We start from the raw sequence: 24455 nt of genomic DNA on the forward strand, positions 1-24455 counted from the left end.
CAGATTGTTCTGCAGTTTATTTATAGGAAAGCAGCACTAATGTATACATAGTTCAAGCAACAAATACGTTGTTCAGAAAATGTTAAACTGCTTGTGCAAGCTCCTCAGGTCTCCATAGCGCTCCTTTCTTCCTTCCTTCCTTCCTTTCCTGCATGGAATTGGAAATGAACCAAAGACTGGCTTATATATGTGAACCAGCACTCCTTGTTTGTTTGTCTCCTAACAAACCGTGATAGTGATTCAAGTATGAACATTGGTTCACCATCAGTTTGCTAGGAAAAAAGTGTACGTAATGACAGCTCAGCCTCTAGTTTGTTTCCTCTTCCACGTGGTGGTGGAGCACCATGGTACTTTTGAGCAGTGAACACCAGCATACTACCTGCTTGCTTCAGTCCTAATGATTTAAAGTGACATGCAAACCAGGCCAAAAATCCTCATGGCACTTTAAAGGCTGACTAATTTAGGACGGCAGGAGTGTTTCTAGGCTGGAATATATTTCATCATCCAGAAACTTTGACTAGGATTTGCTCATGACATGGCCATCTAACTCCGATAAAATTGACATAGCTAACAATAGTTATACTTTTTAATGCTGCACAGCTGAACTCTTGACTAATACAACCTTTAGAACAAAGTGAAAATTAATTATGTAAAATTATGAAAATGTTTCTTTTGTAGGACATTGTTGAAACAGGGAATGTACTTGACTGGTTGACATTTATTCCAATTAGTAGTTTATTCCAATTGGTAGAAGAACTAAAGAGCTCTACAAAATCAATAGCACTGTTTTGATGAATAACTTGTTTTTCAAGTGGGACGTGCATATTGAGCTAGTAACTCATACTTTCACGTTTTTCAGCATGATACAGTTGCAATCCAAGTCCTAATTACCTGGGAATAAATCACATTAAATTTAATAGAATATCCTTTTTAGTATAGGCTTACATGGTTAGGAATATAGTCTACTGGAGTGGCAGTCTTTAACTAACTGCTCACACATTTTCATTGGCAAGGCTGTAAGTTAGGGGCACAGTTTGATTTGATATTTGGTGGAGAGCTATTTTATTTGTGTTATAATACTATATTAGGAAATTTAAAAAGAAAATATTAAATGTGGTTTTATTCCTAAGAGCTTACAGAGCATTTTATTGGTTTAAATGTAAACACTTCAGACATCATGCCTACGCCTCATTAAGGATGCTGTAGTTATGGTTTGGTGTGATGTCCAGATTAACAACTGTTTTAACAGTAAGCCTGCCTTTAAAGGCAGTTCCACCACAGAAAAGGGACACTAAGCAAATGGAAAGAGAAAACCTATAGCAGCTCTAGACCAGGGATAGCCAACATGGAGCCTTGCAGATGACGCAGGAGTTGAACTTCCATTATGCTAGACCATTCACCATGTTGACTGGGACTAATGGGAGTAAGGAGTCCCAACAATATCTGAAAGGCACCAGTTGGGTACTGCTAATTTAGACTAAGCTGTGGCCTTTAAACAACAGTTGCTGCAAACAGTGGTTTAGCCTCTTTTTTAACTGAATTTCAGCAGAAATATGAATGTCTAGGGGGCAATAGAGGGGCTGTTATTTTCCAGTTTCCCCTCTTTCCTATTCTGAAGTGTCTCAGGTTTAAGTAATTGTATTTCATCTCTTTGTGTATTGTTGCAAGGATGATATTAAAGGTTTTAGTCTGTTGAAATGGGAAAGCCATACGGTAGGATTACAAACCAAATAAAAAACCATGGTTTGCAAAATAATGGCAAAAAATAGTTTGTACTAAATGGGAAGCAAATAATTGAAATGGGGAAAGAATAAGCCTTCAAATGGTGGATTGACATTGTGCGTGAATGAGGTTCTGCAGCAAGGATAGTGCTCTCCAGAGTTTGTTGGAGTACAGTTCTCATCACCTGGAGCAAGGATGGCTAGTAGTCAGAGATGATAGAAGTTATAGTTCTGGTAGGCCAGTCTGCTGAAAGAATAAACCAGTATCATTGTGGAAGTATATAGCTAATCTGTCTGTTATTAAATATACTTTTTAAAATTTCAAATACAGCTTTCATTTTAAAAGATTTCTGAAGGTACCTCCTACTTGCTAATTACTAGTTGTGTAGATTTCTGCCACATGTGATGTATTATTTAGACTTAACATTTCATGATTTGATATCCGCTCTTATATCTCGCGTGCTTCTCCATGTATTGTTTAATTTTTTAAAAATAGTTATTCTAGTCTGTCATTATGCTTCTCACTTCCTATCCAAGCACATCTGATTTCTCTTGTAAAAGTCACTTTGACAGATTCATTTTGGAGCCCTTGTGAAACCTCATCAGATGCATGCTTTCTCAGAAGTAAAACTGGGCCAGTTCAAGCAGAAACAAACCGCAACAACCCTTAGGGTCTCACACTGTCTCTTATCTCTTTCATTGCAGCTGTGATGAGACTGAGAGCTGCAGTATGTTTTTTTGATTAACTGAAGTTTAATGTTCAGTTTAAACCCTAAAATGTGTTTTAGACTATGGTTAATAACTAATCTTAACCTAATGTCTGACATTGACTTGTTTCATACAAGCCATAGTTTCATCATGTTGGTTTTGCACAAAACAACAAATTGCAGTTAATTAAAACTAGGACACAAGCTTCCAGTGCCCTCTTTGCAGTTGTACTGGAGGGGGAGGAAACATGCATGAGCCTGAGAGTTGCTGGAGCTTTTCCTACCACGATACACATCTTACTGAATTAAGTCTTGCTCCCAAATAAAAGTGCAGCCATAACTAAATCTAAATGAAGACTCTTGTGGCACCTTAAAGCCTAAAAAAAGAATTATATAAATTTAGTGGACTGTGTGCATGCTACAATAAATCTGTTAGCAGAAACAACAGTCTTTTGATACTGCAAAGGCTATTACAGACATGAGTGCCCTATGAGAAGTTGTTACATAGTTTGTAGGTAAAGCAACAAGAGTAACTGCTATAGTAAGTTTCATGACAGTTGTTAGCCATTTGAACTCTTTTAAGAGTTGTTGGTGTTATACCCATGTTGCTCCATGGCATGATAAAGCCTGAAGTGGGCTGTATAGAACACTCCAATTCAAGATGCATTTCCATTCCAGTGTCATTCAGATGTTGTTTAACCACAACTTCCATCAGCCCCAGTAGTTAATAATAATAATAATAATTTATTTGTTGTTGTTCTCCGACCATCTGGCTGGGTTTCCCCAGCCACTCTGGGCGGCTAAATAACTGAAGAGCACCAGGGTTGGGAGAAGAATATTCAATACCACTTAGGAAGAATAACCAAGTGTATGTGTGTGTGTGTGCGTATGTTTATATTCAAAACATTATCATTAATATCCATTTAATACCCGAAGCTTAATACCAGATTGGTATTGCCTAGTTTTAGCAGGTGAAAATCATTTCATGGAAGTCCTAGGATGTACAGATTTGCATTTAGCCTTTTATTTGTGTTGTATTCTAGATGTGCTACTTTGTTTGCCAGGAATTCACAAAAGGATAAGGGAATGCAGAGAGACAAAATAGTGCAGATGGAATGTGCACTGCTATGTGAAAGGGGCACAAAGTTTTCCCAAGTTAGTATTCTATGCATGACAACTGCCTGAAAATGGCTTCAACTAATCTGAAGGTTTGTAGTGGATACTAGAGTGGTTCTTGTGTAAAGACAAACTAAAACAATTTGTTCTACTATGGGGAGTACCATTCTGGTATCTGGATTTTGCCTGTCAAAACTAAGCATTTAATAATTTTCATTTGGAGATTGTGACTGGGTTTTCCAAATCCATTTAATCAAACACTTATACAGTGGTACCTCTGGTTATGAACCTAATTCATTCTGGAGGTCCGTTCTTAATTGGAAACCGTTCTTAACCTGAGGTACCACTTTAGCTAATGGGGCCTCCCGCTGCTGCCCCACTGCCAGCACGCAATTGCCATTCTCAACCTGGGGCAAAGTTCTTAACCCGAGGTACTACTTCTGGATTAGCGGAGTTTGTAACCTGAAGTGTCGGTAACCCGATGTGTTTGTAACCCGAGGTACCACTGTACTTAATCCTGTAGGCTCTACCATGGCTCTACCTTTGAAATAAGTGAGGTATGTCTTATATGTAGGAGCTGGCTACAGTATAATTTTGGGTTATTGTTCTTGTTTGTTCTGATGACAACTAATAGAAAGCACTGCCTCTTTTTATCAGCAATCTACTAATCTGTTTCTCTGAAGCATAGGTATTTGAGCAATTACAAGGGTACATGAATACAATCAGGAGGGTAGGGTGTTGGTTCACCCAGAGTTAGGTATAAATTTGGTCAATAGTTTTTTCTGATATTTTTTAACAAAGATGTGAAAAGATGGTACACGTTTCATGACACTAGCCATTGATTTATTGACTTTCAAGCATGTTTCTCATACACTGAGAGCAAAATTCTCATTTACTAATTTTACATTAAACCAGGTGAGAGTAGCCAATGGGTCTCAAACCCCTGCATGCTCCAGCAGATTGTGGGGGTGATACCAATAGTGGGTCGAATAGCCAAGAAGACCTTTCTGCACATGCTGTAGAGCAGGCATGTCCAAAATCCATTTCGGGGCCTAGTTCAGCCCCTGTGGCAGTTTATTTCCTGGGGTAAAATCCTAAAAAACCCTCAACAAAACAATTTCAATCCTAAAAGAAGCTCAACAACTCCAACCCTTAAAAAAATCTCAACAACTTCAATCCTTAAAAAGGGTCAACAACTTTGGTCGGCCCCCACGGCCCTTCACTTCATCAAATCTGGCCCTCTTTGAAAAAAGTTTGGACACCACTGCAAGGGAAGTGAGGGCCAAATGGGTAGCCCATCTAGGAGAAGGAAGAAACTGATCCTAAACCTCTGCTGCCTTGTGAGAGATCTTCAGGAGAATATAAGACTAAGAAGCAAAGTTTACACAAATCTGCAGTGGAGTCCCTAAGATGGTTCGATGGCGCCTTGTATGTCTCTGTAGCAGACTCAGCCCTGTAACTGCCCTCAGATTAAATATAGTGGACCCACCACACAGTACACCAATTAAGCCAATTTATACAATTTACCACAGGCTATCTTGTGGGAGGTAAACTTCGATTCAGGGAGTCTCAGGAGTTGATCAGTGAAGAAAAGTATTATTTCCAAAAGTGGAACAAAGTTGGGTCAGGAGATGTGTTCTTTCAGTTAGAAATCAGTTTATTACTTAAACCCAAATATGAAGATGTCACAGGCTTAAACACAGTAGTATGTGCACAGCTTTTCTTAAACTTCAGTTGCTAAAAATCAGTTGTTAAACTTCAGGTAGATGTTCAGGTTTCTAGAATAGGTGGCAAAATTCTTAACTCAATTTCTGTTACTTCACTCTCATTCCTTTACTTAGTTATTATGACAGGTGTTAGTTAAATACTTCTGACACAGCACAGCTTCTTTCCCATCTTAATACTTTGGTTTATGAGCGAGGGGCACTTTTTGTCAGTTACCCACTCTCTTAACAAACCCACTCCTAAAGTCTTTCAATTAGTATAACAGACCTCACTTCTTGTTACTGGCTTGGGAGTTGCCTTTCCTAGAACAACTCTCCCCTCCTGATTGGAATGAAACCCAGGTAATTTGTATTCCAACATCTTCATACTTCCCTTGACTCAGATTCGGCTCTACAGTTAACTCGCGTCTGTATACCTTCCCCAGACATTCAACCCGGTCTTCCTATCTCAGCTGCAAGGCTCTCTTCCTCTTGCTATAGATCATTTCTTCAGAGAAGATATTCATCTGAAATCAGAACCAATTCTCTCAGACAAACCCTATCGTAATCGCACTCCCATCTCAAATCAAGCCTTATCTCTCAAACTAAACTCTAACTCCAGCTCTTTCCCTTTTCTATCCCTGTCTAAAAACTCAGAAACTGCTTCTCTTTTTCTCCCTCTCCAAAGTTTTGCTCCACCCCCTCTAGCCAGCTGTCTTGGGAGCCAATCAGAGCTAGGCTCCAGCACTCTGGTGAGATTTTGAGGAATTTCATCACCAGACTCTGGTCTGGCTCTGCTGTCCATCACAGCCTCCTTCTGGCAGCTCCTGCAGCTGAGCTCCTGCCAAATGTATTGCTCTGCTTTCCTTTGGACCACATCAGCAAGGCCAAGGTCGTCTGAGTAGCCCAGGACCTCCATACACACTGCCCAGGCGTATGCCCTAGGGAGGTCACTTTGATACTGCTAACACAGTGGTTTGACTTCACCCCCAGAGTGCTTACTGCAATGTCTCTGGAGCAGACAGGTGCCAACAACATTTCTAGCGTTGAGTTATGCTTCTTGTGGGTGACATAGGCTATTTGCATAGGGAGAAATTTCAGAGGTGTACAAAAATAGTATAATTGGAAATGGTTTGAGATTTGAAGGAAATCTCCTGCAAGGTGTGAAACAAAATGCCAGTCACTTAGGTAGAGATTGGAAAATTCTTCTGTTACCCGTTGCCTTGGTATGTTTAAGCACTGAGAAGGATAAGAAACGTTTCTGCAGGAAGGAGGAAGAAATCAGTGACATTGAGTACAAGCCAGCAAAATTTTGACTGACTCACAGTCAAGGCAATGGAGTGGGCCATAGCTGCAGTTGACCGTTGCATTTGATTGAGGCAATTAATGAGTAACATTTTGCTGGATTATGCACACTGTTGGCAAATGTGCCAGTTAAACTGCCAAGCAATTTCTAAGGGAGAAAGTGTGCAACTAAGTCTCTGTCTTCTGGTCATTCTTTCATAGGTAATATCCATAGTTCAAAGTTAAAAACTTAGATTTTGAGATGATACTGGTTTAAAGATGATCAAAGAAGCTCTGTGTTTGAGGGAATGTGAAATTTCTATATGTAGCATGAGACAACATATTGGCTCATTCGCCCACAAAAGTTATTATTTGCTGACAGCAGCATCAAGTACAGAGTAAGTGTGAGACAATCTTCTACTACTCCACTGTGTTTCATTTCACTATTTAGATCTTGATCTGTTCACCTACTACAGTATATTGCATAGATTTGAATTAACTGATCGGCATTACCATCCTGCATAAAATGCAAGAGGTGAAGATTCCCCAAATATATTGTTTGTTTTCTGCTTCATATGGGCAGGGTTGTTCCAGAATAGACTCATTACTCACTGTTACCACACTTACTCGGAACATGTGTCTACACATCTGCGAACTATTTCTCTGCGTTTAGGGAATAAGCCATTCCAAAATATGAATAGTTTGAGAGAATTTAGCTCAGATATGCTAGAGGAGCAGTTTCTCACTCCAATCCTGGCTTTCATTTACAGCAGAGTAACTTCAGATTGTTTAGCCGAAGTAGCAAAATGCCTTCACAAGATACACTGCAGAGCAAGAGAGATGCAGTCACAGCCATTTCAGAAATTGAGGTTTATTGAGAAAGTACATTACAGTCATACCTCGGGTTAAATGTGCTTCAGGTTGAGTGTTTTCAGGTTATGCTCCGCGGCGACCCAGAAGTAATGGAGCGCATGCGCAGACGCTCAAAATGACGTCACGCGCATCCGCGGAAGTGGTGAATTGTGACGCGACAGTTGCGGGTTGCATTTGCTTCAAGATGCAAACAGGGCTCCAGAACGGATCCCATTCGCATCCAGAGGTACCACTGTATAACAATGTCACTTTAATAGTTAACTGTTAAGGCTGTTCCAGAGATTGGGGTGGGGGGGAGAGAGCAGAGGATTAGTAAGATGGCTGCCAGCCACAGAGGCTGTGTAGTGATCTGCTTGGCTTCGGAAGCAGTCTGAAGTATAAGACACAGAACATTTCTTCCTTAATATGCTGTGTGAAACACTGGAAGTGGGAATGAAGATTCCTAACATTGGGGTAATATCCAGAAAGAAGGTAAAAATAATAGATTTTCCTCAGCCACGCCAATACTTTACTAGACATAATCCAGAGTAGGGATGTGGACAAAGAACAGTCTGATGGGAGACCAGGGTTAGTCAGGTTGAATCTGTCTTTGCATGGTGTACATTTAGAACCACCTGGAATTAAGGGATTCAGAGATTTAAGAATGGACATCTAGCCAGGCTCTATAAATGTTTAGTTTTGCTGGCAGACAATTTGGCTAACAAAAAACGTGCAGGGGAAATCCTGGGAAGGACAAGTATGACTTTGATATTCTGGCGTCCCACTTAGTTCTGGGGCAGTTAGAAAGATTCACAAAAGAGTAGTGTGGTCATGAAACTGAGATTTCTAGGTGCACAAAAAATCCTATGGTCCTGGTTTCTGCTTATCAAAAAGAATTAGGCCCGCTGCTTCTAATTTGGCCCACCCAAATCATGCCCACCTTCCAAACACATCAGGTGTAGGACAGATGCAGACACAGATATACAGGAACAATCCGGAGCTAATCAGCACTGATAAGAGTCCTGCTGGGATCAGGTGCACTAGGGTATTCCTTATAACCACCAGTTGCTTTCACCATTAATCAGCTGCTGTCATCATGACATGAGGTGGGTGGTCCAGCACAAATATTGGCTGGTGGGGATATTTGGAATCCCGTCCTGGTATGGAAGGGGATGGAGTCTTCTTTGTCCATTTCAATAGATGCATTTTGTGGGAAACTTCCAAGGCACCTTTGTCCTGGTTTGCCATACCTTTACTAGCTCATCTTTCCAAACAAAATGTAATGTTACAATCCAAGGTGTTCATGAGGAGACACAATTGTTGAATATCATACTGGCAATATCATACTGTTTAAAATTGAGGTGGGGAGGTGAGGGACGGATTCCTCATCTATAGTACCTACCTTGTTTATACAAAGAAAATCACATCCTTTTATTTGACTGAAAGTACTGTTTCCAGTACAGATGCTTCGTGGACCTAACTGATTAAATCCCTCCATTGTGAGAATAATGTTTGCACAGCTCTTCCACTCTCCTTCCTGTTCTTCTCTTACTCTATTACTCATAAGTTTGTGTAGGAGTCTTTGGTAAGAGACTTTGTCAAAAGCTTTTTGAAAGTCCAAATAAACAGCATCTACTGGATCACCCCATCACCATGCCTTGCAGCCCGTGCAAAAATTCTAAAGCTTTCATGAGATAGGACCTACGTTTGCAGAAACAATGTTGATTATTCCTCAGCAAACTTAGTATCTTTAATCAGCGCTTTGCACCAATTTACCTGAAACAGGCTTTCAGCCAATCTGTCTGTAATCTCCTTGAATCTCTCTGTATCCTTTTTTTTTAAAAGGTGTTACACCAGTCACTTCTCAAAGGCCAGTCTTAGGACATGTTGATCAATAAAGTTGAGTCAGCCACAGGAAACTGTCCTACATCAAATCATTCTTCTAGAACAGTTTTTTTCTATATACATGAGTGCATTGTCATGGACATAAACATCTCTAAATTTGCATCTTCATTTTGAAAGTGTGTATCGCTTCAGAGAATCTGAGGCATACTAAAACATACCTTTTTTTAGTCTGTGATGTTTTCTTCAGTTCTGCATGAAAATGGCTGTTCTGAGGAATAGAATTTTGTCACGACATACCGGTTTTTGTTTGGTTTGATTAGCAATAATAAAAGTGCCTGGTTAAGGAGCATAAGAGTATAAGAAAAGCCCTGCTGGATCAGGCCAGTGACCCAGTTCAAAATCGCAACCCTTTTTTTCTTCCCCTTCCAACCAGGTAAGAGAATTTATAGTTTCATCAATGCAAGCAATGAGGGTATGGTCTGCTATGGTTAAACATTGTGGATTACCAAATGGGATAATAGTAACAAGTGCAGTCTACGAATTTGTTCTGGGAACAACACTTTTTGGAAATTCATATGACCCTTACTTCAGATTGATCAGATTATAAAAGAAAGGTGGTGGCATCTGCTTTTGCTGTTCTGTCCATCTTTGCTGTTTTTGTTCTAGCCAAGACCAAACAACATGCATAACAACACCTGCCATTAAATTTCTACTTTAATATAAAGTTAGTTTTGCAAGCATATGGGAATCGGATAAGATCTTTTACAGATGTGAGTTAATTCCTCAGTCCTTTAATTTTCTTCAGACAAGTAACTTTTGCACATGGATAACTTTTATTAAAGTTCTTGTGTTTCAATAGTATACTGTTCAGAACACGACAGCAATTTGCTCAACATCTTAGAGGGCCTGCATATGTTCACTTTCTAGCAAACTCACATTCTTCTTCAGTGCATTAATTTTTAGAAAGTCAAAATAATTTCCTGACTTATTAAAATGAGTGGCTTTTACACGCCGTAGAATCTTGGACATGTAGTTTGTGGATCCATCGCTGGACAGCAAGTGAGCTTGTAAATAAGATTTGTGCCAGCTGGCATGCAACTATCCTGAAACTTGTGACTTGTACTTTGGGTTAGAAAAATGTCTTTGTCTTTTTTTTAACCGAGTCTTTAAGGTGGTTCCAAGAAAGAAGCTCTTTTGCTTTGGTTATAGTTGCTTTGTCATGCATGCAAAAATCTCAATTACGGTTAAATGTATCAATTATATAATGTATGCTCTGATAATTTGCTATTTTAAGTCAAAACTCTTGACCTTTAATAGTATACCTTACCCTGGTGCAACATATTTTGTCTGCTAAAAAAAAAAGTCTTTCTCTCCCCTACCCTCCCTCTGGATCATGGTTTCTTAAAATAAAAAAACTTATTCAGTCTCCTCCTACAGTTCCAGTTATGACATAAGAAAATATTTTTATTTTATAAATTTACCAAACCACTTTTTATCTTAAAAAAACTCTTAAATGACAAACATAAACAACTACACTAAAAACCAACCACAAAAATATATCCCACACTTAAAAAACAACATTAAATTTAATCCCACCTTTTCTTCCAAAGGAAGAAAGGCAACAAACAACAACAGGGCAGCAAACAACAAAGCAGCAAAACAATATGAGTAAAACAGTATAAGTAAAAATACAATAAAACATATATAAAACATTTAAAATCAGTTTATATTTTGCTTAAATCAGGATGTAATTTAAGATTTCATCATAATTACTATGTATGTGTGCAGAAAATATATGAGCATCCATTCCATTTAATTTGACAGTTTAGTCAATTACAAGTCCATTAAATGTGAGAAATGTTTCTCAAATTCTGTTTGCTATAACAGTATATTATATATTGTTGCATACAGAAATGATAATATATCTTGTATTTTGAATTATGTGTTGAGATGCACACATACCTGCCATTATCAACATCATGTTTTTTGCAATGTGTGTGAAGTCTACCATACATGTGGATGTGATTAGTTTATTTTCAGATAATCAGTTTTATAGAAACACTTGTGAATATCACACCACCAAAATGTGTAGGTTAGTAGCATGGCCTCGTCTTTATACTGTATACCAACCAAGCATATAGAAATGATAACAATGATGCTGTGTACGTAGTTGGTGTGCGTATGACTTTACTTTCACTTTTTTACTTGACTTGCCATGTCGTGTGATAAGCAACCAACTTTAAAATTCCAAAGTGGGATAAGAATTTTCCTAGCAGTTACGCAGCAGCCCATACCTTCTCTCCAGCTTGGACGAAAACTTGGGAGGTGGTTCAGTAACCACAAGGCCAAGGTTTGGATTGGATTTGATATCTCGCCTTTCACTCCCTTTAAGGAGTCTCAAAGCGGCTAACAATCTCCTTTCCCTTCCTCCCCCACAACAAACACTCTGTGAGGTGAGTGGGGCTGAGAGACTTTAGAGAAGCGTGACTGGCCCAAGGTCACCCAGCAGCTGCATGTGGAGGAGCAGGGAATCGAACCCGGTTCACCAGATTACGAGACTACCACTCTTAACCACTATACCACACTGGCTCTCTGGAGAACCTTCACCATAATAGCACCAAATGGTAAGGAGCTTCTTAAGTTGCTCCTTGACAAAGGGGTGCTCTGAACCCACTCTTTGAGCACCAGACAAGCTAGAAGGGGAAGGAACATAGAGATAGTTTTGACCTGCAGCTTAGGCTAGCCAGAAATTGTGCATTTGTGTTTAGAAGGATGTAAGAGTTGACTTTCTTGAACATACTAAAACTTGAATGCAGTAGGGCTGTAGGCAGGGGGTTTTCACACACACCCTTCTAGTTACAGTCCCAACCCTCACCCCTGACTCTGAAACAATGCACCCAAGAGTTAGAGAACACTAGTTCCAGATGCCAGGGACAAACAATGGGGAATGGCCTTCATCTTTTTTGCATTCTGTTTGCGAGTTTCTCCAGTGGTATTGCACTGCTGTTGGAATCAGAATGCTGGACTATGTGAACCATAATTTAATCCAGCAAGAAAATCCTTACATTTTGAGGACTTGGTCTTTTTGAATTTCAATTAGTTACATATTTTGTCTGGATGATGACATAATGGACTTTGAAAAACAAAACAAAACTGTGGCACATGGTTGAGGTTACTTAAGCAGCAATTGTGGTACAAGTACTATTTTTCGATTCTCAAAACATTAGTTCGGAGCAGCATAAGGTACGTTTGGTCCATAGGAAATTGGTAAATTGGCAATAAAATTGACACCATAAAATTCTTTAAAGTTTGTTTCTTTCTCTTTTTACAATTAAGCAGTGCATAAATCTTATGAAATAAATAAGGCTTGGGACCTAAGTATCTGAAGGACCAGCTTTGGGAAGGATGTCCCCAAGTGTTATATTCCTTATGACCTTCTCTGTGCCGTCGTCCCCCACCACCTTCAAAAGTTGGGGTGACCAGAGAAAAAACCTTCTTAGTTGGAACACTCCATATGCCAGTTGATGTTCCCAGGGAGGCTGGCCTGGTATTAGCTTTGGCTTTTCAGCACCAGAATATAGACCAGGCTTCTTCTACCTTGGCCCTCCAGATGTTTTGAGACTACAATTCCCAGCATCCCTGACCACTGGTCCTTCTAGCTAGGGATCATGGGAGTTGTAGGCCAAAAACATCTGGAGTGCCAAGGTTGAGGAAGCCTGATAAAGACCTTTTGATTTTTTCCAGAACTTCCAGCGCTTTAAATTCTTATATTGCTGCTTTTGTTGTTGTTTCTATATTTTACTTTATTTGGTTTTATCTTGTGCTTTACTGCTCTTCTGTTGTATACTGTTTTGCATCATTGCTTATATTTTGATTTTTAAAAACTTGTTACCATTTTTGTTTAACTTTGTAAGCCACCCTGAGAGCTTGTGCCTGAAGGAAGGTGCAACAACTTGTAAATAAATGCTTGCATAAATTAAAAACATTTGGTGTATTTGAGTGTGGAACCCTTCATGATGAAATGCTATTTGTGGGTATAAGTAGGACAGGAGTTTTACAAGGAATACATATTCACATAATTTACCATTGCGCTAAAAGCATAGCCATAAATTTTGTTCCTGTGTTAATCCCTCTAAAAACATGCATTTAACCACAGGTTTTAATAAGAGCTTACCGAAACAAGGAGCTAAGCCTAGTAGCATGGTTTGCTTTGTTCTTTACCCACAGGCTTTATCGTTTATCAATTTGACATTTTTTAAATATTTCTGAGATGAAACTTAAAATTAGTGGTACAACAGAATCATCATACCTTTGATTCTAAGTCATTACTTCAAAGACTGTGCCTTTTAGCAAAATTTGACACAAACCAGGCATAATTGTACGTGCTTGTGTGTTCTTAAAGCTAGATTAGTCTTAAAGGGATTGTATAAGGTCTGAGGCGAACAAAGGTTATTTTGCTTTTAGGATAGAATGAGGAATTTCTTGACGGCCTTAGCACAAACGTTGTATTGTTTTAACTTTATCTAAGGGTTTGTATCCAATTATGTCCTCCTGCTAGCAGGCAGTGTTAAAAACTGAGATATGAAAGTTAGGAGCTAAATGGTACCTTAAACCTCGGTTATGGGCACAACGGAATATCTGGGTGCACTTTTTTATAACTAGAATGCAAAGCTGAAAATGAATGAACTGCAGCTAAAATATTATCTTCATTTTTCTTGTGGTCTAGTCCTTCCCCTGCCCACCCCCCTAATATTCTTGAGAGGGTCTCTTCTCCAGTCTTCAGAGAACAGGTGGAAGTGGGGAGGCAGAAAAAGGTCCTCTGTTCCTTCCACTCTGCAGTTTTAATCTGAAATCTTAGGCGCAGTACTGCACTCGGAGCTCAGAAACTGCTTGCGCTAATGAATTGCCGTCTTGTAGAATGTGCCTAGAGCAATGGGAGTCTCAAACACAGCTAGCATAATGTTATTTCATTTTGCAGTCCCCCTTCACCATGCTGTTCCACTGGGACAAATTTTGGGACCTTCCAAGGTGGTTGCAGAAGGAAGGAGAAACTAGCCTCACCCTTTGTTTTTTCTAATGGAATTCCAACTAGGATCGAAGAGCATTCTGTCACTAGAGAGACATAATTGGAAACCATCCTGTATCTTCTGCATTAGGCTCTCCAAAACCAACAGCATGCTACACTGTTTGTTCACTTTCCTCAATAAAAGTTCAGTGGGTTTCCAAATGCTTTGGATGTGGAGGACCTCAGCAGAAAACCATTATCCTCACCTCATACAAATTTTAGTAACCTTATAGAATAACCTTGGAATAGTTTTTTGGGGGGGATTTGACTCCAACTCCCTATTTCAAACTTTACCCCACCCACTTGATCCTCTCCCTTTAATATGCTAATCCCTCTAATCTAGACTAGTGACTGAAAACTTCAAAGTATTTCCTGGAAATATTTGAGTCTGAAAATAATATGGTCTACTAGCCTCTATGGCAAAATATAGTTAGGAAAAGATGCAGCAGATCTCTGGGTCAATAGAGATCACAAATCATAATATTGCCCCAGTGTGACAAAACGTCAAGGACATTGAACTAGTGGTTCAGTTCAGGGCAATGTAAAAATACTCTGTGAAAGGCTTTGCATGAGTCAAATGTTCTGATTTTTGTAGACAAGGAAAAAGGGGACTAGAAAGAAATTGTTCCTCTAAGACAGCCTTTCTCAACCTGTGGGTACACAGATGTTGTTGAACTACAACTCCCATCACCCCTAGCTAGGAAGGCCAGAGCTCAGGGATGATGAGAGTTTTAGTCCAACAACATCTGCGGACCCACAGGTTGAGAACCGCTGCTCTAAGAGATATACCCTTGTATTTTCTTCAAAGACATATTATTTTGTCAAAAACTGTGCTTCTGCTTTTGACTACTGGTATGAATTTCTGTAGTTTAAAAGCATCCCTCCTGGCATCTTGCAAAGAAGGGCATTGTGTATAAACATGCTACCCAGCTGATGCTTTAATAAAACTAAATCACACCATGATAATAATTATACCCATTTATACTTGTTAGACCTTTAAATATTTGTGGTAACACAAGTAGACAGTAGTTTTATATTAAATGCATTCTATATACTTGCACAAAGAATGTGCAATGTCTAAGATTCCTGTGGGCTATCTTTTAATAAGAGAGTGATCTCCTAAGCAAGTTCTATATAAATGGTCTTCATTAATAAAGACCTGTTGGTTTCCTTGTTTGAAAAGTAGTAAACTGGCAGGGACTGGCAGGGCTCTGAAGAGTGTGTGATGGGACCAGGGGAGGGAACCAGAAAAAGGGACGAGATTTATGGGATATGACATCGCCCACAATACAGGAACCAGGGAAAGAAGGATAGTTAAGGCAGATTGAGATGGAGGAAGGTGCAGTGGATGTGGTGGAAGAAGAAGAGGCTGTTCAGCAGACAGATGGGTCAGTAGACTCTCCACCGTCCCCTGCCCCACTGCCTCCTCGAACCAGGAGGGGCTTGAAGCAGGAAGAGCAGTAGCACCTTCCATACAAGAGAAATCTTAGGTTGCAGGTGTGCAGCCTGTCAGGGGAGGGTACATAAGTTGGCAGAGGGGCAGGGTTTCCTAGTTTCCTAAAATCTGATAACAGAATTAAAGAAATTCACCCTTGAGGCATTGCAGGAGATTATGGTTGATATAACAGGCTGATCATACTTAGAAGTAGACCAGTAGCATACCTGCTTCATTAGAATTAATTTTTGTACTCCCATTTTCAGATGGAGGTTAGATGATGTAGACCGTTTAGAGGTTCCACATACAATCAAGTGGTATGTGAATTTTATAAAATAAATGTGTATGTTGCTCATTTAGGTCGGCAACCTAAGGCCCATGGGGGTCATTTAACCAGCCCATGGACCCCCGCCGCCTACTCGGTTGGCTCCCATGCACCATGCTAAACCGGAGCAGAGCAGGGACCGGCTTCCGCGACGCTGGCTGGCTTCCCATTAGTTGCAGGAAGCTGCTGCAGCCAATGAGAAGCTGTGCACGCCTCCTCCGTGCCAGAAGGAGCGTTTACGCATGTGTACATGCTCACCCTGGCGTCTGCGGGACCATGAACCAGCCCAAGTCACAAAAACTTTGCCGACCCCTGCTTTATGTATTGTGTAACAGCAGTGTACCTGCAGCAATTGCATAAATCATGAAGCTGCTATTAATATGTACTAAATTACAGACATAGCTGTCTTCTTTCAGTCAGTAGGAAAGGTACAAATTAGTTTGTCTGCTTGTCATATTCTAAGCATTGTATACAATATTTATCATTCTTATATTTCATTCCATTTTTCTGAAATGTCCCTTCTTGAGTACCTGCATACATACATAATATTATTTGCACGCCACCTTTCCATAATATTATTTGCATGCCAACATATTCATGGTGGCTTACAACAAGAAAAAAATACATAACTTTAGCATAACAAAACTCATCAATAAATAAATAAAACATCAAAAAAATACACAACGAAACTGAACAATTTTCACGTAATCTAAAATAAAATACAAAGTGTGTTTAGAGGGTGCACCCCATTTTACTCAATTTCACTTATGTGTGTGGCGGCCCAGAACATAACCTGCCCATAATAGGGGAGTCGTCTGTACTGTAGAAAGAGCCTTTTGTTATTGCAGGGACTCAAGACGCAGAGTGCTTAAGACAGTAATAATTAAAGTTCATGGAGCACAACCTGTATGATAGAACCTTTGTGTTCTTTATACCACATTCCTAGATGAGGAAAGCCCCATTAATTGGTCATTTGCCTATGGCAGGGCAGTAAGAGGTGTTCTTTGAACATTGAGGAAATGCTCAACTATCATTTTACCTAATCTCAAAATATCATAACATTCTTGCAATATCTATAAAAATGAAAGCTAAAAATAAGGTATTGTAGAAGCAAAATTGCTTTCTCTCTGGCAGTAATAGTAATTATAATCTTGGCTTAAACGTTCTAAAAATTCCCTTGCAGGCTGCTGTGATTTTTTTAAACAGTGATTTAAACAATAAAAGTGAGTCTCTTAAGAATTGCTGGGATGTTATTCCTGGAATTTTCATTTTTTTCAGCACAACTCTCTTCGCTTTGCATGTAATCCGTTAAGAGTTAGAAATGTAGTTGTGTGTTTCAGGGGTGTGGTTTAGAGTGCAATCGTTTTTTAAAATGATATTTCTTTGGAATCTTACAGGAAGTTCAAAACTTCAGTTTTCAGACTTTTTATTTTAAGGATGTTTGTTTAGAGTTTTTAAAATCAATAGTAATAGATTGTTGTGATGTAATTTAACTTACCATTTTCCCTGGTAATGCCTCAGTCTATGTGAATAATTTTAGTAGTTGTATCAGTTGTTTTTCAGTACTGTTAGTTGACCAGCATATGACTTAGCGTTCTGCCTGGCATCCAAAAGTTAATATGCCCATTTCTCTCACCTTGGGAATTGTGCTGTATTTGGCAGTGATATATCAAAGGCAGCCAAATCTACTCTATGTCAAAAAAACACAACTGAAGGAGGGGAAGGTCAGCGAAGAATGAGCTAAAACGAAAGCCAACCAAAAAAACACAGCCAAAATCAGGCCAAAGTGATGTTTTGGTCCACCACCTTGTTTCAAAATGGTGGCTAGCATCCAAACATCAACAAAGATTGCCACTCCCACCTTCAGACTCCTCCTGCCAAGTTTGGTGATGATATCTCGAGTGGTGTCTGAACGTATAGACGACAGACAGACAAAGCATTTTCTAAAATATGTACAGTGGTGCCTCGCAAGACGAAATTAATTCGTTCCGCAAGTCTTTTCGTCTTGCGAGTTTTTCGTCTTGCGAAGCACGGTTTCCCATAGGAATGCATTAAAAATCAATTAATGCGTTCCTATGGAAACCGCCTTCAGACCAGGTCCGGGGACAGTCTGTCCCCTGACCTCTTCTGAAGGCTGGCGGGGGGGGGGGCAAAAGTCTTTGCTCCCCTCTGCCTGCCTTCCCGGGAGAGCGGAAAACGCAGCGCTGCCTTCCCGCTCTCCCGGAAAGGCAGGCAGGGGGGACAAAGACTTTTGTCCCCCGCCCGCCTTCGGAAGAGGTCCAGGACCTCTTTCGAAGGCGGGCGGGGGGCAAAAGTCTTTGTCCCCCCTGCCTGCCTAACCGGGGGCTTTTAAATCGCCCCGGGACTGTCCGGGGCGATTTAAAAGCGCCCGGACGGCTTTTGAAGGCAGGCGGGGGGGAGCAAAGACTTTTGCCCCCCGCCAGCCTTCAGAAGAGGTCCAGGACCTCTTCCAAAGGCGGGCGGGGGGCAAAAGTCTTTGTCCCCCCTGCCTGCCTAACCGGGGGCTTTTAAATCACCCCGGGACTGTCCGGGGCGATTTAAAAGCCCCCGGACGGCTTTTGAAGGCAGGCGGGGGGGGGAGCAAAGACTTTTGCCCCCCGCCTTCAGAAGAGGTCCAGGACCTCTTCCGAAGGTGGGCGGGGGGCAAAAGTCTTTGTCCCCCCTGCCTGCCTTTCCGGGAGAGCGGGAAGGCAGCGCTGCGTTTTTCGCTCTCCCGGGAAGGCAGGCAGGGGGGAGCAAAGACTTTTGCCCCCCGCCAGCCTTCAGAAGAGACCTCTTCTGAAGGCTGGCGGGGGGCAAAAGTCTTTGCTCCCCCCCGCCTGCCTTCAAAAGCCGTCCGGGCGCTTTTAAATCGCCCCGGACAGTCCCGGGGCGATTTAAAAGCCCCCGGTTAGGCAGGAAGGGGGGACAAAGACTTTTGCCCCCCGCCCGCCTTCAGAAGAGGTCCTGGACCTCTTCTGAAGGCTGGCGGGGGGCAAACGTCTTTGCTCCCCCCCCGCCTGCCTTCAAAAGCCGTCCGGGATAGCGGGAAGCGCTTCCCTGCTATCCCGGACCGCTTTTAAAATGCTGGCGGTGGGGAGCAAAGCCTTTCGCCCCCGCCGGCCTTCCTGGACCTCTTCTGAAGTCCGGAGGGGGGGGGGAAGGCTTTGCTCCCCACCGCCAGCATTTAAAAGAGCTCCCTGGAGATTTCACTATGGGCTTTCGTCTTGCGAAGCAAGCCCATAGGGAAAATCGTCTAGCGAAGCGTCGCAAAAACCGAAAAACCCTTTTGTCTTGCGGGTTTTTCGTCTTGCGAGGCATTCGTCTTGCGGGGCACCACTGTAGTAGATTGTATGGCATAATTATTTTCTGTTCAGGTTAGGTTTGATTGACATTATCATTTTAAATTGTTCTTTTTTTTGTTATATTTATTATTTTTCATGATATATTGTGAGCCACTCCGGGCATAGTTTTGTGGAAGACTGGCATACAGATAAACGCATGGTGCTAATGACATTTCTCCACTTGGTGTAGGTTTCTTAATAGCTGTGCACTGCATGACCCCATGCAGCCACTGCCCTTTGATTACTGTTAGAAAGGGCATGTGTCCTTTTCCTATTGGTTGCTATTCATCATTGGTAAAGAAGTATGATCTGCAGCCCCACTCAGTGGCAGGCATATCTATCAGATTCATGTAGATGTTAGGAGCATTAGGGACAAGACTGGCAGTTTCTTCTTGTAGTTGAAGTGGAACTGCAGTTCAGATTATGTCTAGGCATTGCCATCTCATTTAATGAAACATAAACCAGCAATTAGAGTTCATAATACCAAAATAGGAGCGGTTCTCTTCTTCCTCCACCCCTACTCCCACCCTGCAGTGTAGCGTCTCTATCAGCTGTCCCAGAAATAAAACAATTTGAATATTTTCTTCTACAAATGTTTAAATATTCCCCACCAAGCCTTGGAATCTTGATACAGTCAAACCCTTGAGCTGTGACAGAAAGTTTGTGACACTTAACCTTTAGCTTTCAGACCTTCAACTTACTTTATAAAGAGGCATCCTAAGCTTGCTTTTATTTTAAAAACTTTCCCAAAACAATGCAAAAATATGTTCTGAAATATGGAATAAAGCATACCTTTACCTTTAAAAGGGGCAGGGTGGTACAGAAAACAAGAAAGGCAGAATTTATTACATGGTGGTTAGCACAAAAGTATGGTGAAGCTGAAGGCTTGTTGGTAGATGAGAGAAATTTCTTCTGTTGCAACTTCCTGAAAACTTTCCAAGCTAATACAGAGTTCTCAGGTTAGCTTGTAACTATGTTCAGTACCACTTGCACACTTTGTTTTAGCCATAATGTTATCTGTTGTTTCTCATAGACCTTCCTCCCAGTTGTACTGGGTTCTTTCAGTGAATGTTGCTCCATTCATTTTATGCTTGTGAGTTCCACTGAAAAATAGCATTTTTGAATCCTACCTTTTAGTGTAATATTAAACAATTTATTCCGAACATGTAAGTTTGGACCTTGTGCTTGAGTGAAAGACTTTGGCAAATCATTAATAAACAAAATTAGGTTGGGTAACATGGTTTGTCAATAGAAATTGTCCTCTGAACTTTCAGAGGACCCTTATCTTTGCCTTCTGGAAGTAAATACACTTATTTTATAATGGGGTATAAACCTGCTTTTTGAGAATAAAAGGTAAAAACTATTTTAAACACATGCTGTTACTTGCTAATAATCATGGCGTTTAACAACCCAACACACCTGTATTTTATAACTGCTGCATTTTTTCTTCTGCCTAGTTCTGGGTTGTAAATCTGATAAATCCTACCTCCCACTTCTAGCTTTGTGTTTGCAAAAGTAGTTTTACTCTTCAACTTGTTAAAATAAAAAATGGACTGTAAGGGAAGTATTAGCAGTGGGCATCACTGCAGTGAAGCATTTTTGTTGTGCTGAATTGTATTTTTAAAGGTTATGAAGCAAAGCTAAAACTTACTCAGTGATGAGGAACCTTTTCAGACCATGAGCTGTATTCCCTTGTGAATAACATCCTTGGGACACATGCCAGTGAGGGTTGGGAACAGAGGCAAAAGTGGGTGGAGCAATTAATGGAAATATTACCTTTGCACAGTAGCCTAGTTTTTATACACAAACTAGAGATGCCTGCTGTATAGTTTCAGACAACTAGAGAAAGGGTTACTTTGTTCTAGGGGTACATTCTCTGTCATCAGTCGAACAATCAGCTTTGAGTGTCTCTAACTGGTGCTGGGTTCTCATGACGGTGTGCTAAGAGAAGCCCTCATCCTATGTCCTTCCCTTGTGGTCTTGAGTGTTGTGTTGACAACTCCAACTCTTGTGGGACTTAAATGTTCATGCTGATGCTGTCTTCTCAGGAGCAGCTCACGATTTCATAGCTGCCCTGTCAACCATGGACCTGTCTCAAGATCTGAACCAATACTTGGCAGGGTGTATCTTGGATCTTGTTTCTCTACAGAAGTAGAGGGAAATAATATGTGGGTGTGAGAGAAGCAACTCCATTGGTATGTACAGATCATTAACTGATCAGATTTGGTCTACTCCCTGGAAGCTGATGGATCTGGATGGTTTTCTGAAGCCAATTGGAGATTTTCTCACAGGTTTAACTGGCAGTCTTATTGAGGTCTCTGCTTAGAATGAGGATATGACTTAGGTCATCAGTACAACTACTTCAAAATGTTTTCTGTCTGTAGATCTGGTGTCAGTTCCTTGGTATTCAGAGGAACCTTGTTAGTTCTCCTGGACCTCAACAGCTTTGAGTACCGTTGTCCATGGCAACCTTATCTGGATTAGTTTGGAAGACATGGTTTTAAAGTGATTGTGGTACTTCTGAAGGAGAGGTTCCAGAAGATGGTGCTGGGGAACTTTTGCTCTACTCTACAGCCAAAGCTGCCTTATGTCCTACATAAGTATTATATTGTAAATACTAAAGAACAAGGGAGCCACTGGGGGGAAGTCTTCCAGAGATTTGGGTTGCAATGTCATCAGCATGTAAATGACACTCGGCTTTACCTCTCGTTTCAAGCTTTCTTGAATATAGGCATACTACCATGTGCCCTAGGAAAGTTAATTGAGTAAATTTTTATGTGTTATGGGGGTTAGATTAATTAAGTGAAGGAGGTATCTGGAGTTTGATCTTGAAAGTGCACAGAGGCAATACCACCTCTAAACAGAACTAAGACTTTTGGTTTAGCTAAAGTCTAAATATAAATATAAAGGACAACAGCCAGGATAGTGGTGGAGTTCATACTTGGATTGTAGGGGTGTTCTGCTGGTGCTTTGAGCACTCATACCAATTTCTCCAAGGAAGGGGCCAAGTGCCTGAGTGAAAGTTGGTTATCCACATTGGCCTGGGCCTCAACTTTGTGGCTGGTGGATGTAGCACATAGTGGCTTCTGTTTTTGGTTGCAATCCAAACAAGCCCTGCATCATCTCTTCATTTGGAGCTTAGGATTCAGTTACCTAAGCAGATCTCAGAAGTGTACACCTTGTTTTGCTCAATTTTGCTGTGTAAGCTCAAATGTTAAGATTCAGTTGCATCACAGATTCAAACTTCCTTCAGCAACAAGCTTAGTTCCAGTTGTAACTGGGCCAATCATTACGTAATGTTTCATCCCACAGAAATTGTTGTGTGTTTTTTATCCCATTGAAAGTATCATGTGTGCAAAACAAAGCATTAAAAAAATGGTTGATCCTAATGGCCTCAAGATAATACTTTTAAAGAGCATCTAGGCTGACTTCCAGCTGACATCCAAGCACCATTTATTGAAATAAAAATTGCATACATTAAATACAAGTACATAGCATGCATCCACAATGCATTTCCCTACTTGTTTTTTCTTCCAATTATGGAATAAATAGGGTGAAAACATACTTTTAAATATTGTGCCTTTTAAAATCCCAGGCTCTGCCTTCAGTATTACTGTAACAGCACTTTCTTTTTATGGTTTTAAAATGTGAAGTACTTTACTGTGAGTATAATGAATTCAGCAAAAACTCAAGATGCTTTTCTTGTGTTTTGGTTAACAGAGCAGAGTAAGAGTCAGTGTTTTTGTAACTTAGTATTTCTATACTTTAATTCCTTTCTTTAGTTTGGTCTGTGTTTTGTTGTTTCCTTAGCCCTGGAATGAGATCTGATGTAAGCACTTCACCATCTACCTCTTCAACAACTACGGGACCACCTCCCAAGCTCTGCCTTGTTTGCTCAGATGAGGCTTCTGGGTGTCATTATGGTGTCCTAACTTGTGGCAGCTGCAAAGTGTTCTTCAAAAGAGCTGTGGAAGGTAGGATATATCACAATTATTTAAAACGTATAGTCTATATCTCTCCTCAAATGTTTGTGGGTTTTTACAAAGGTTTGGAGTTCATTTCCATGCTATCTCTTTCTATTTCTTGCAAAATCCTTGGTCTTCAGTAGCCATCTTCAAGTATTTTTCTGTGTGAGTGTGTGTATGTGCGTGTTAAGTAAGCGTGTGAAAGCAGCCGGTGGGAATAAGCATTCTGGCTCTACCTCCTGTTCCCATTCCATTGCTTTTCTCAAGTTGGAGGGCAGACTTCTAAAGTGGGAGCCTTCTATACTTGTGGAAGCTACCTTCTTCAGATGTTCGCCCTCCAAATCATGGGTGGTGATGTCGGTGGAGCCAGAACTAGCTTGCTCTCCTAACTCTTCTTCATGTATTTACCTAACATGAAAGAACAAACAGCCAAAGAGGGCTGTTTTGTTTATTTTTATTTACAATACAGCCCACTCTTCATTTATGGTATAGCTCACTCGTCATTGAATATTTGCAATCCCAGAGCGTGGAGCAAAGTAATAAAAATAAACAGAGGAAAATAGGATACAACATTGCAAAAAACATATAAACAGGCCCAAGAAATAGAAACTTAAAAATTATGTCATGAGAAAAGCAAGCAAAACTACATTAATAAAATTAAAAATTTCCAATTTAACCAAATACCTAGGTAAAAGCAAACACAAGATGTTCAAACAGTTTAAACAACCAATGGTTTTAGCAAGTTCCCACCCTGTTTTTCACTAGTAGTCTGCTCTTTTCATTGTCTCCCCACACAAAGAGGACCTCACTCTCTGCCAGAAGATTCTCAGTGTAACTGCTTACCCAACCTCCAGGATACCACACCATAGTTTTGTTTACAATCCTTGCACACTAGGCATTGGAATCCCACCCCCTCCCAATTAATATTAAGCAGGAACTTTTCCTGTATGGTTTACAGCAAACTAAGCCAGACATGTAATGTTAAATAACCGTAATACAATAAGATAATAAGTTGTTTTAAAACTCTCGATTTTATTTATATCTTGACAAGTTTTAGGTCACGTTGTTTTCAATGTTTGATTTTATTTGTAAA

General features: G+C 40.4%; 1 protein-coding gene across 3 annotated transcripts in view; it reads left to right on the forward strand.

The window, feature by feature from the left end:
- Window positions 1–24455, forward strand: part of NR3C1 (nuclear receptor subfamily 3 group C member 1) — a 54699-nt gene that overhangs the window by 5566 nt on the left and 24678 nt on the right. For all 3 annotated transcript variants that reach the window (XM_081900807.1, XM_081900808.1, XM_081900806.1), the window contains one exon: window positions 23208–23371. In XM_081900807.1, coding sequence (XP_081756933.1) covers window positions 23208–23371 — 164 coding nt within the window. The remainder of the gene's footprint in view (window positions 1–23207; window positions 23372–24455) is intronic.

The sequence above is a fragment of the Podarcis melisellensis genome, assembly GCF_964234715.1.
Source record: "Podarcis melisellensis genome assembly, chromosome: 2".
Lineage (NCBI taxonomy): Eukaryota > Metazoa > Chordata > Lepidosauria > Squamata > Lacertidae > Podarcis > Podarcis melisellensis.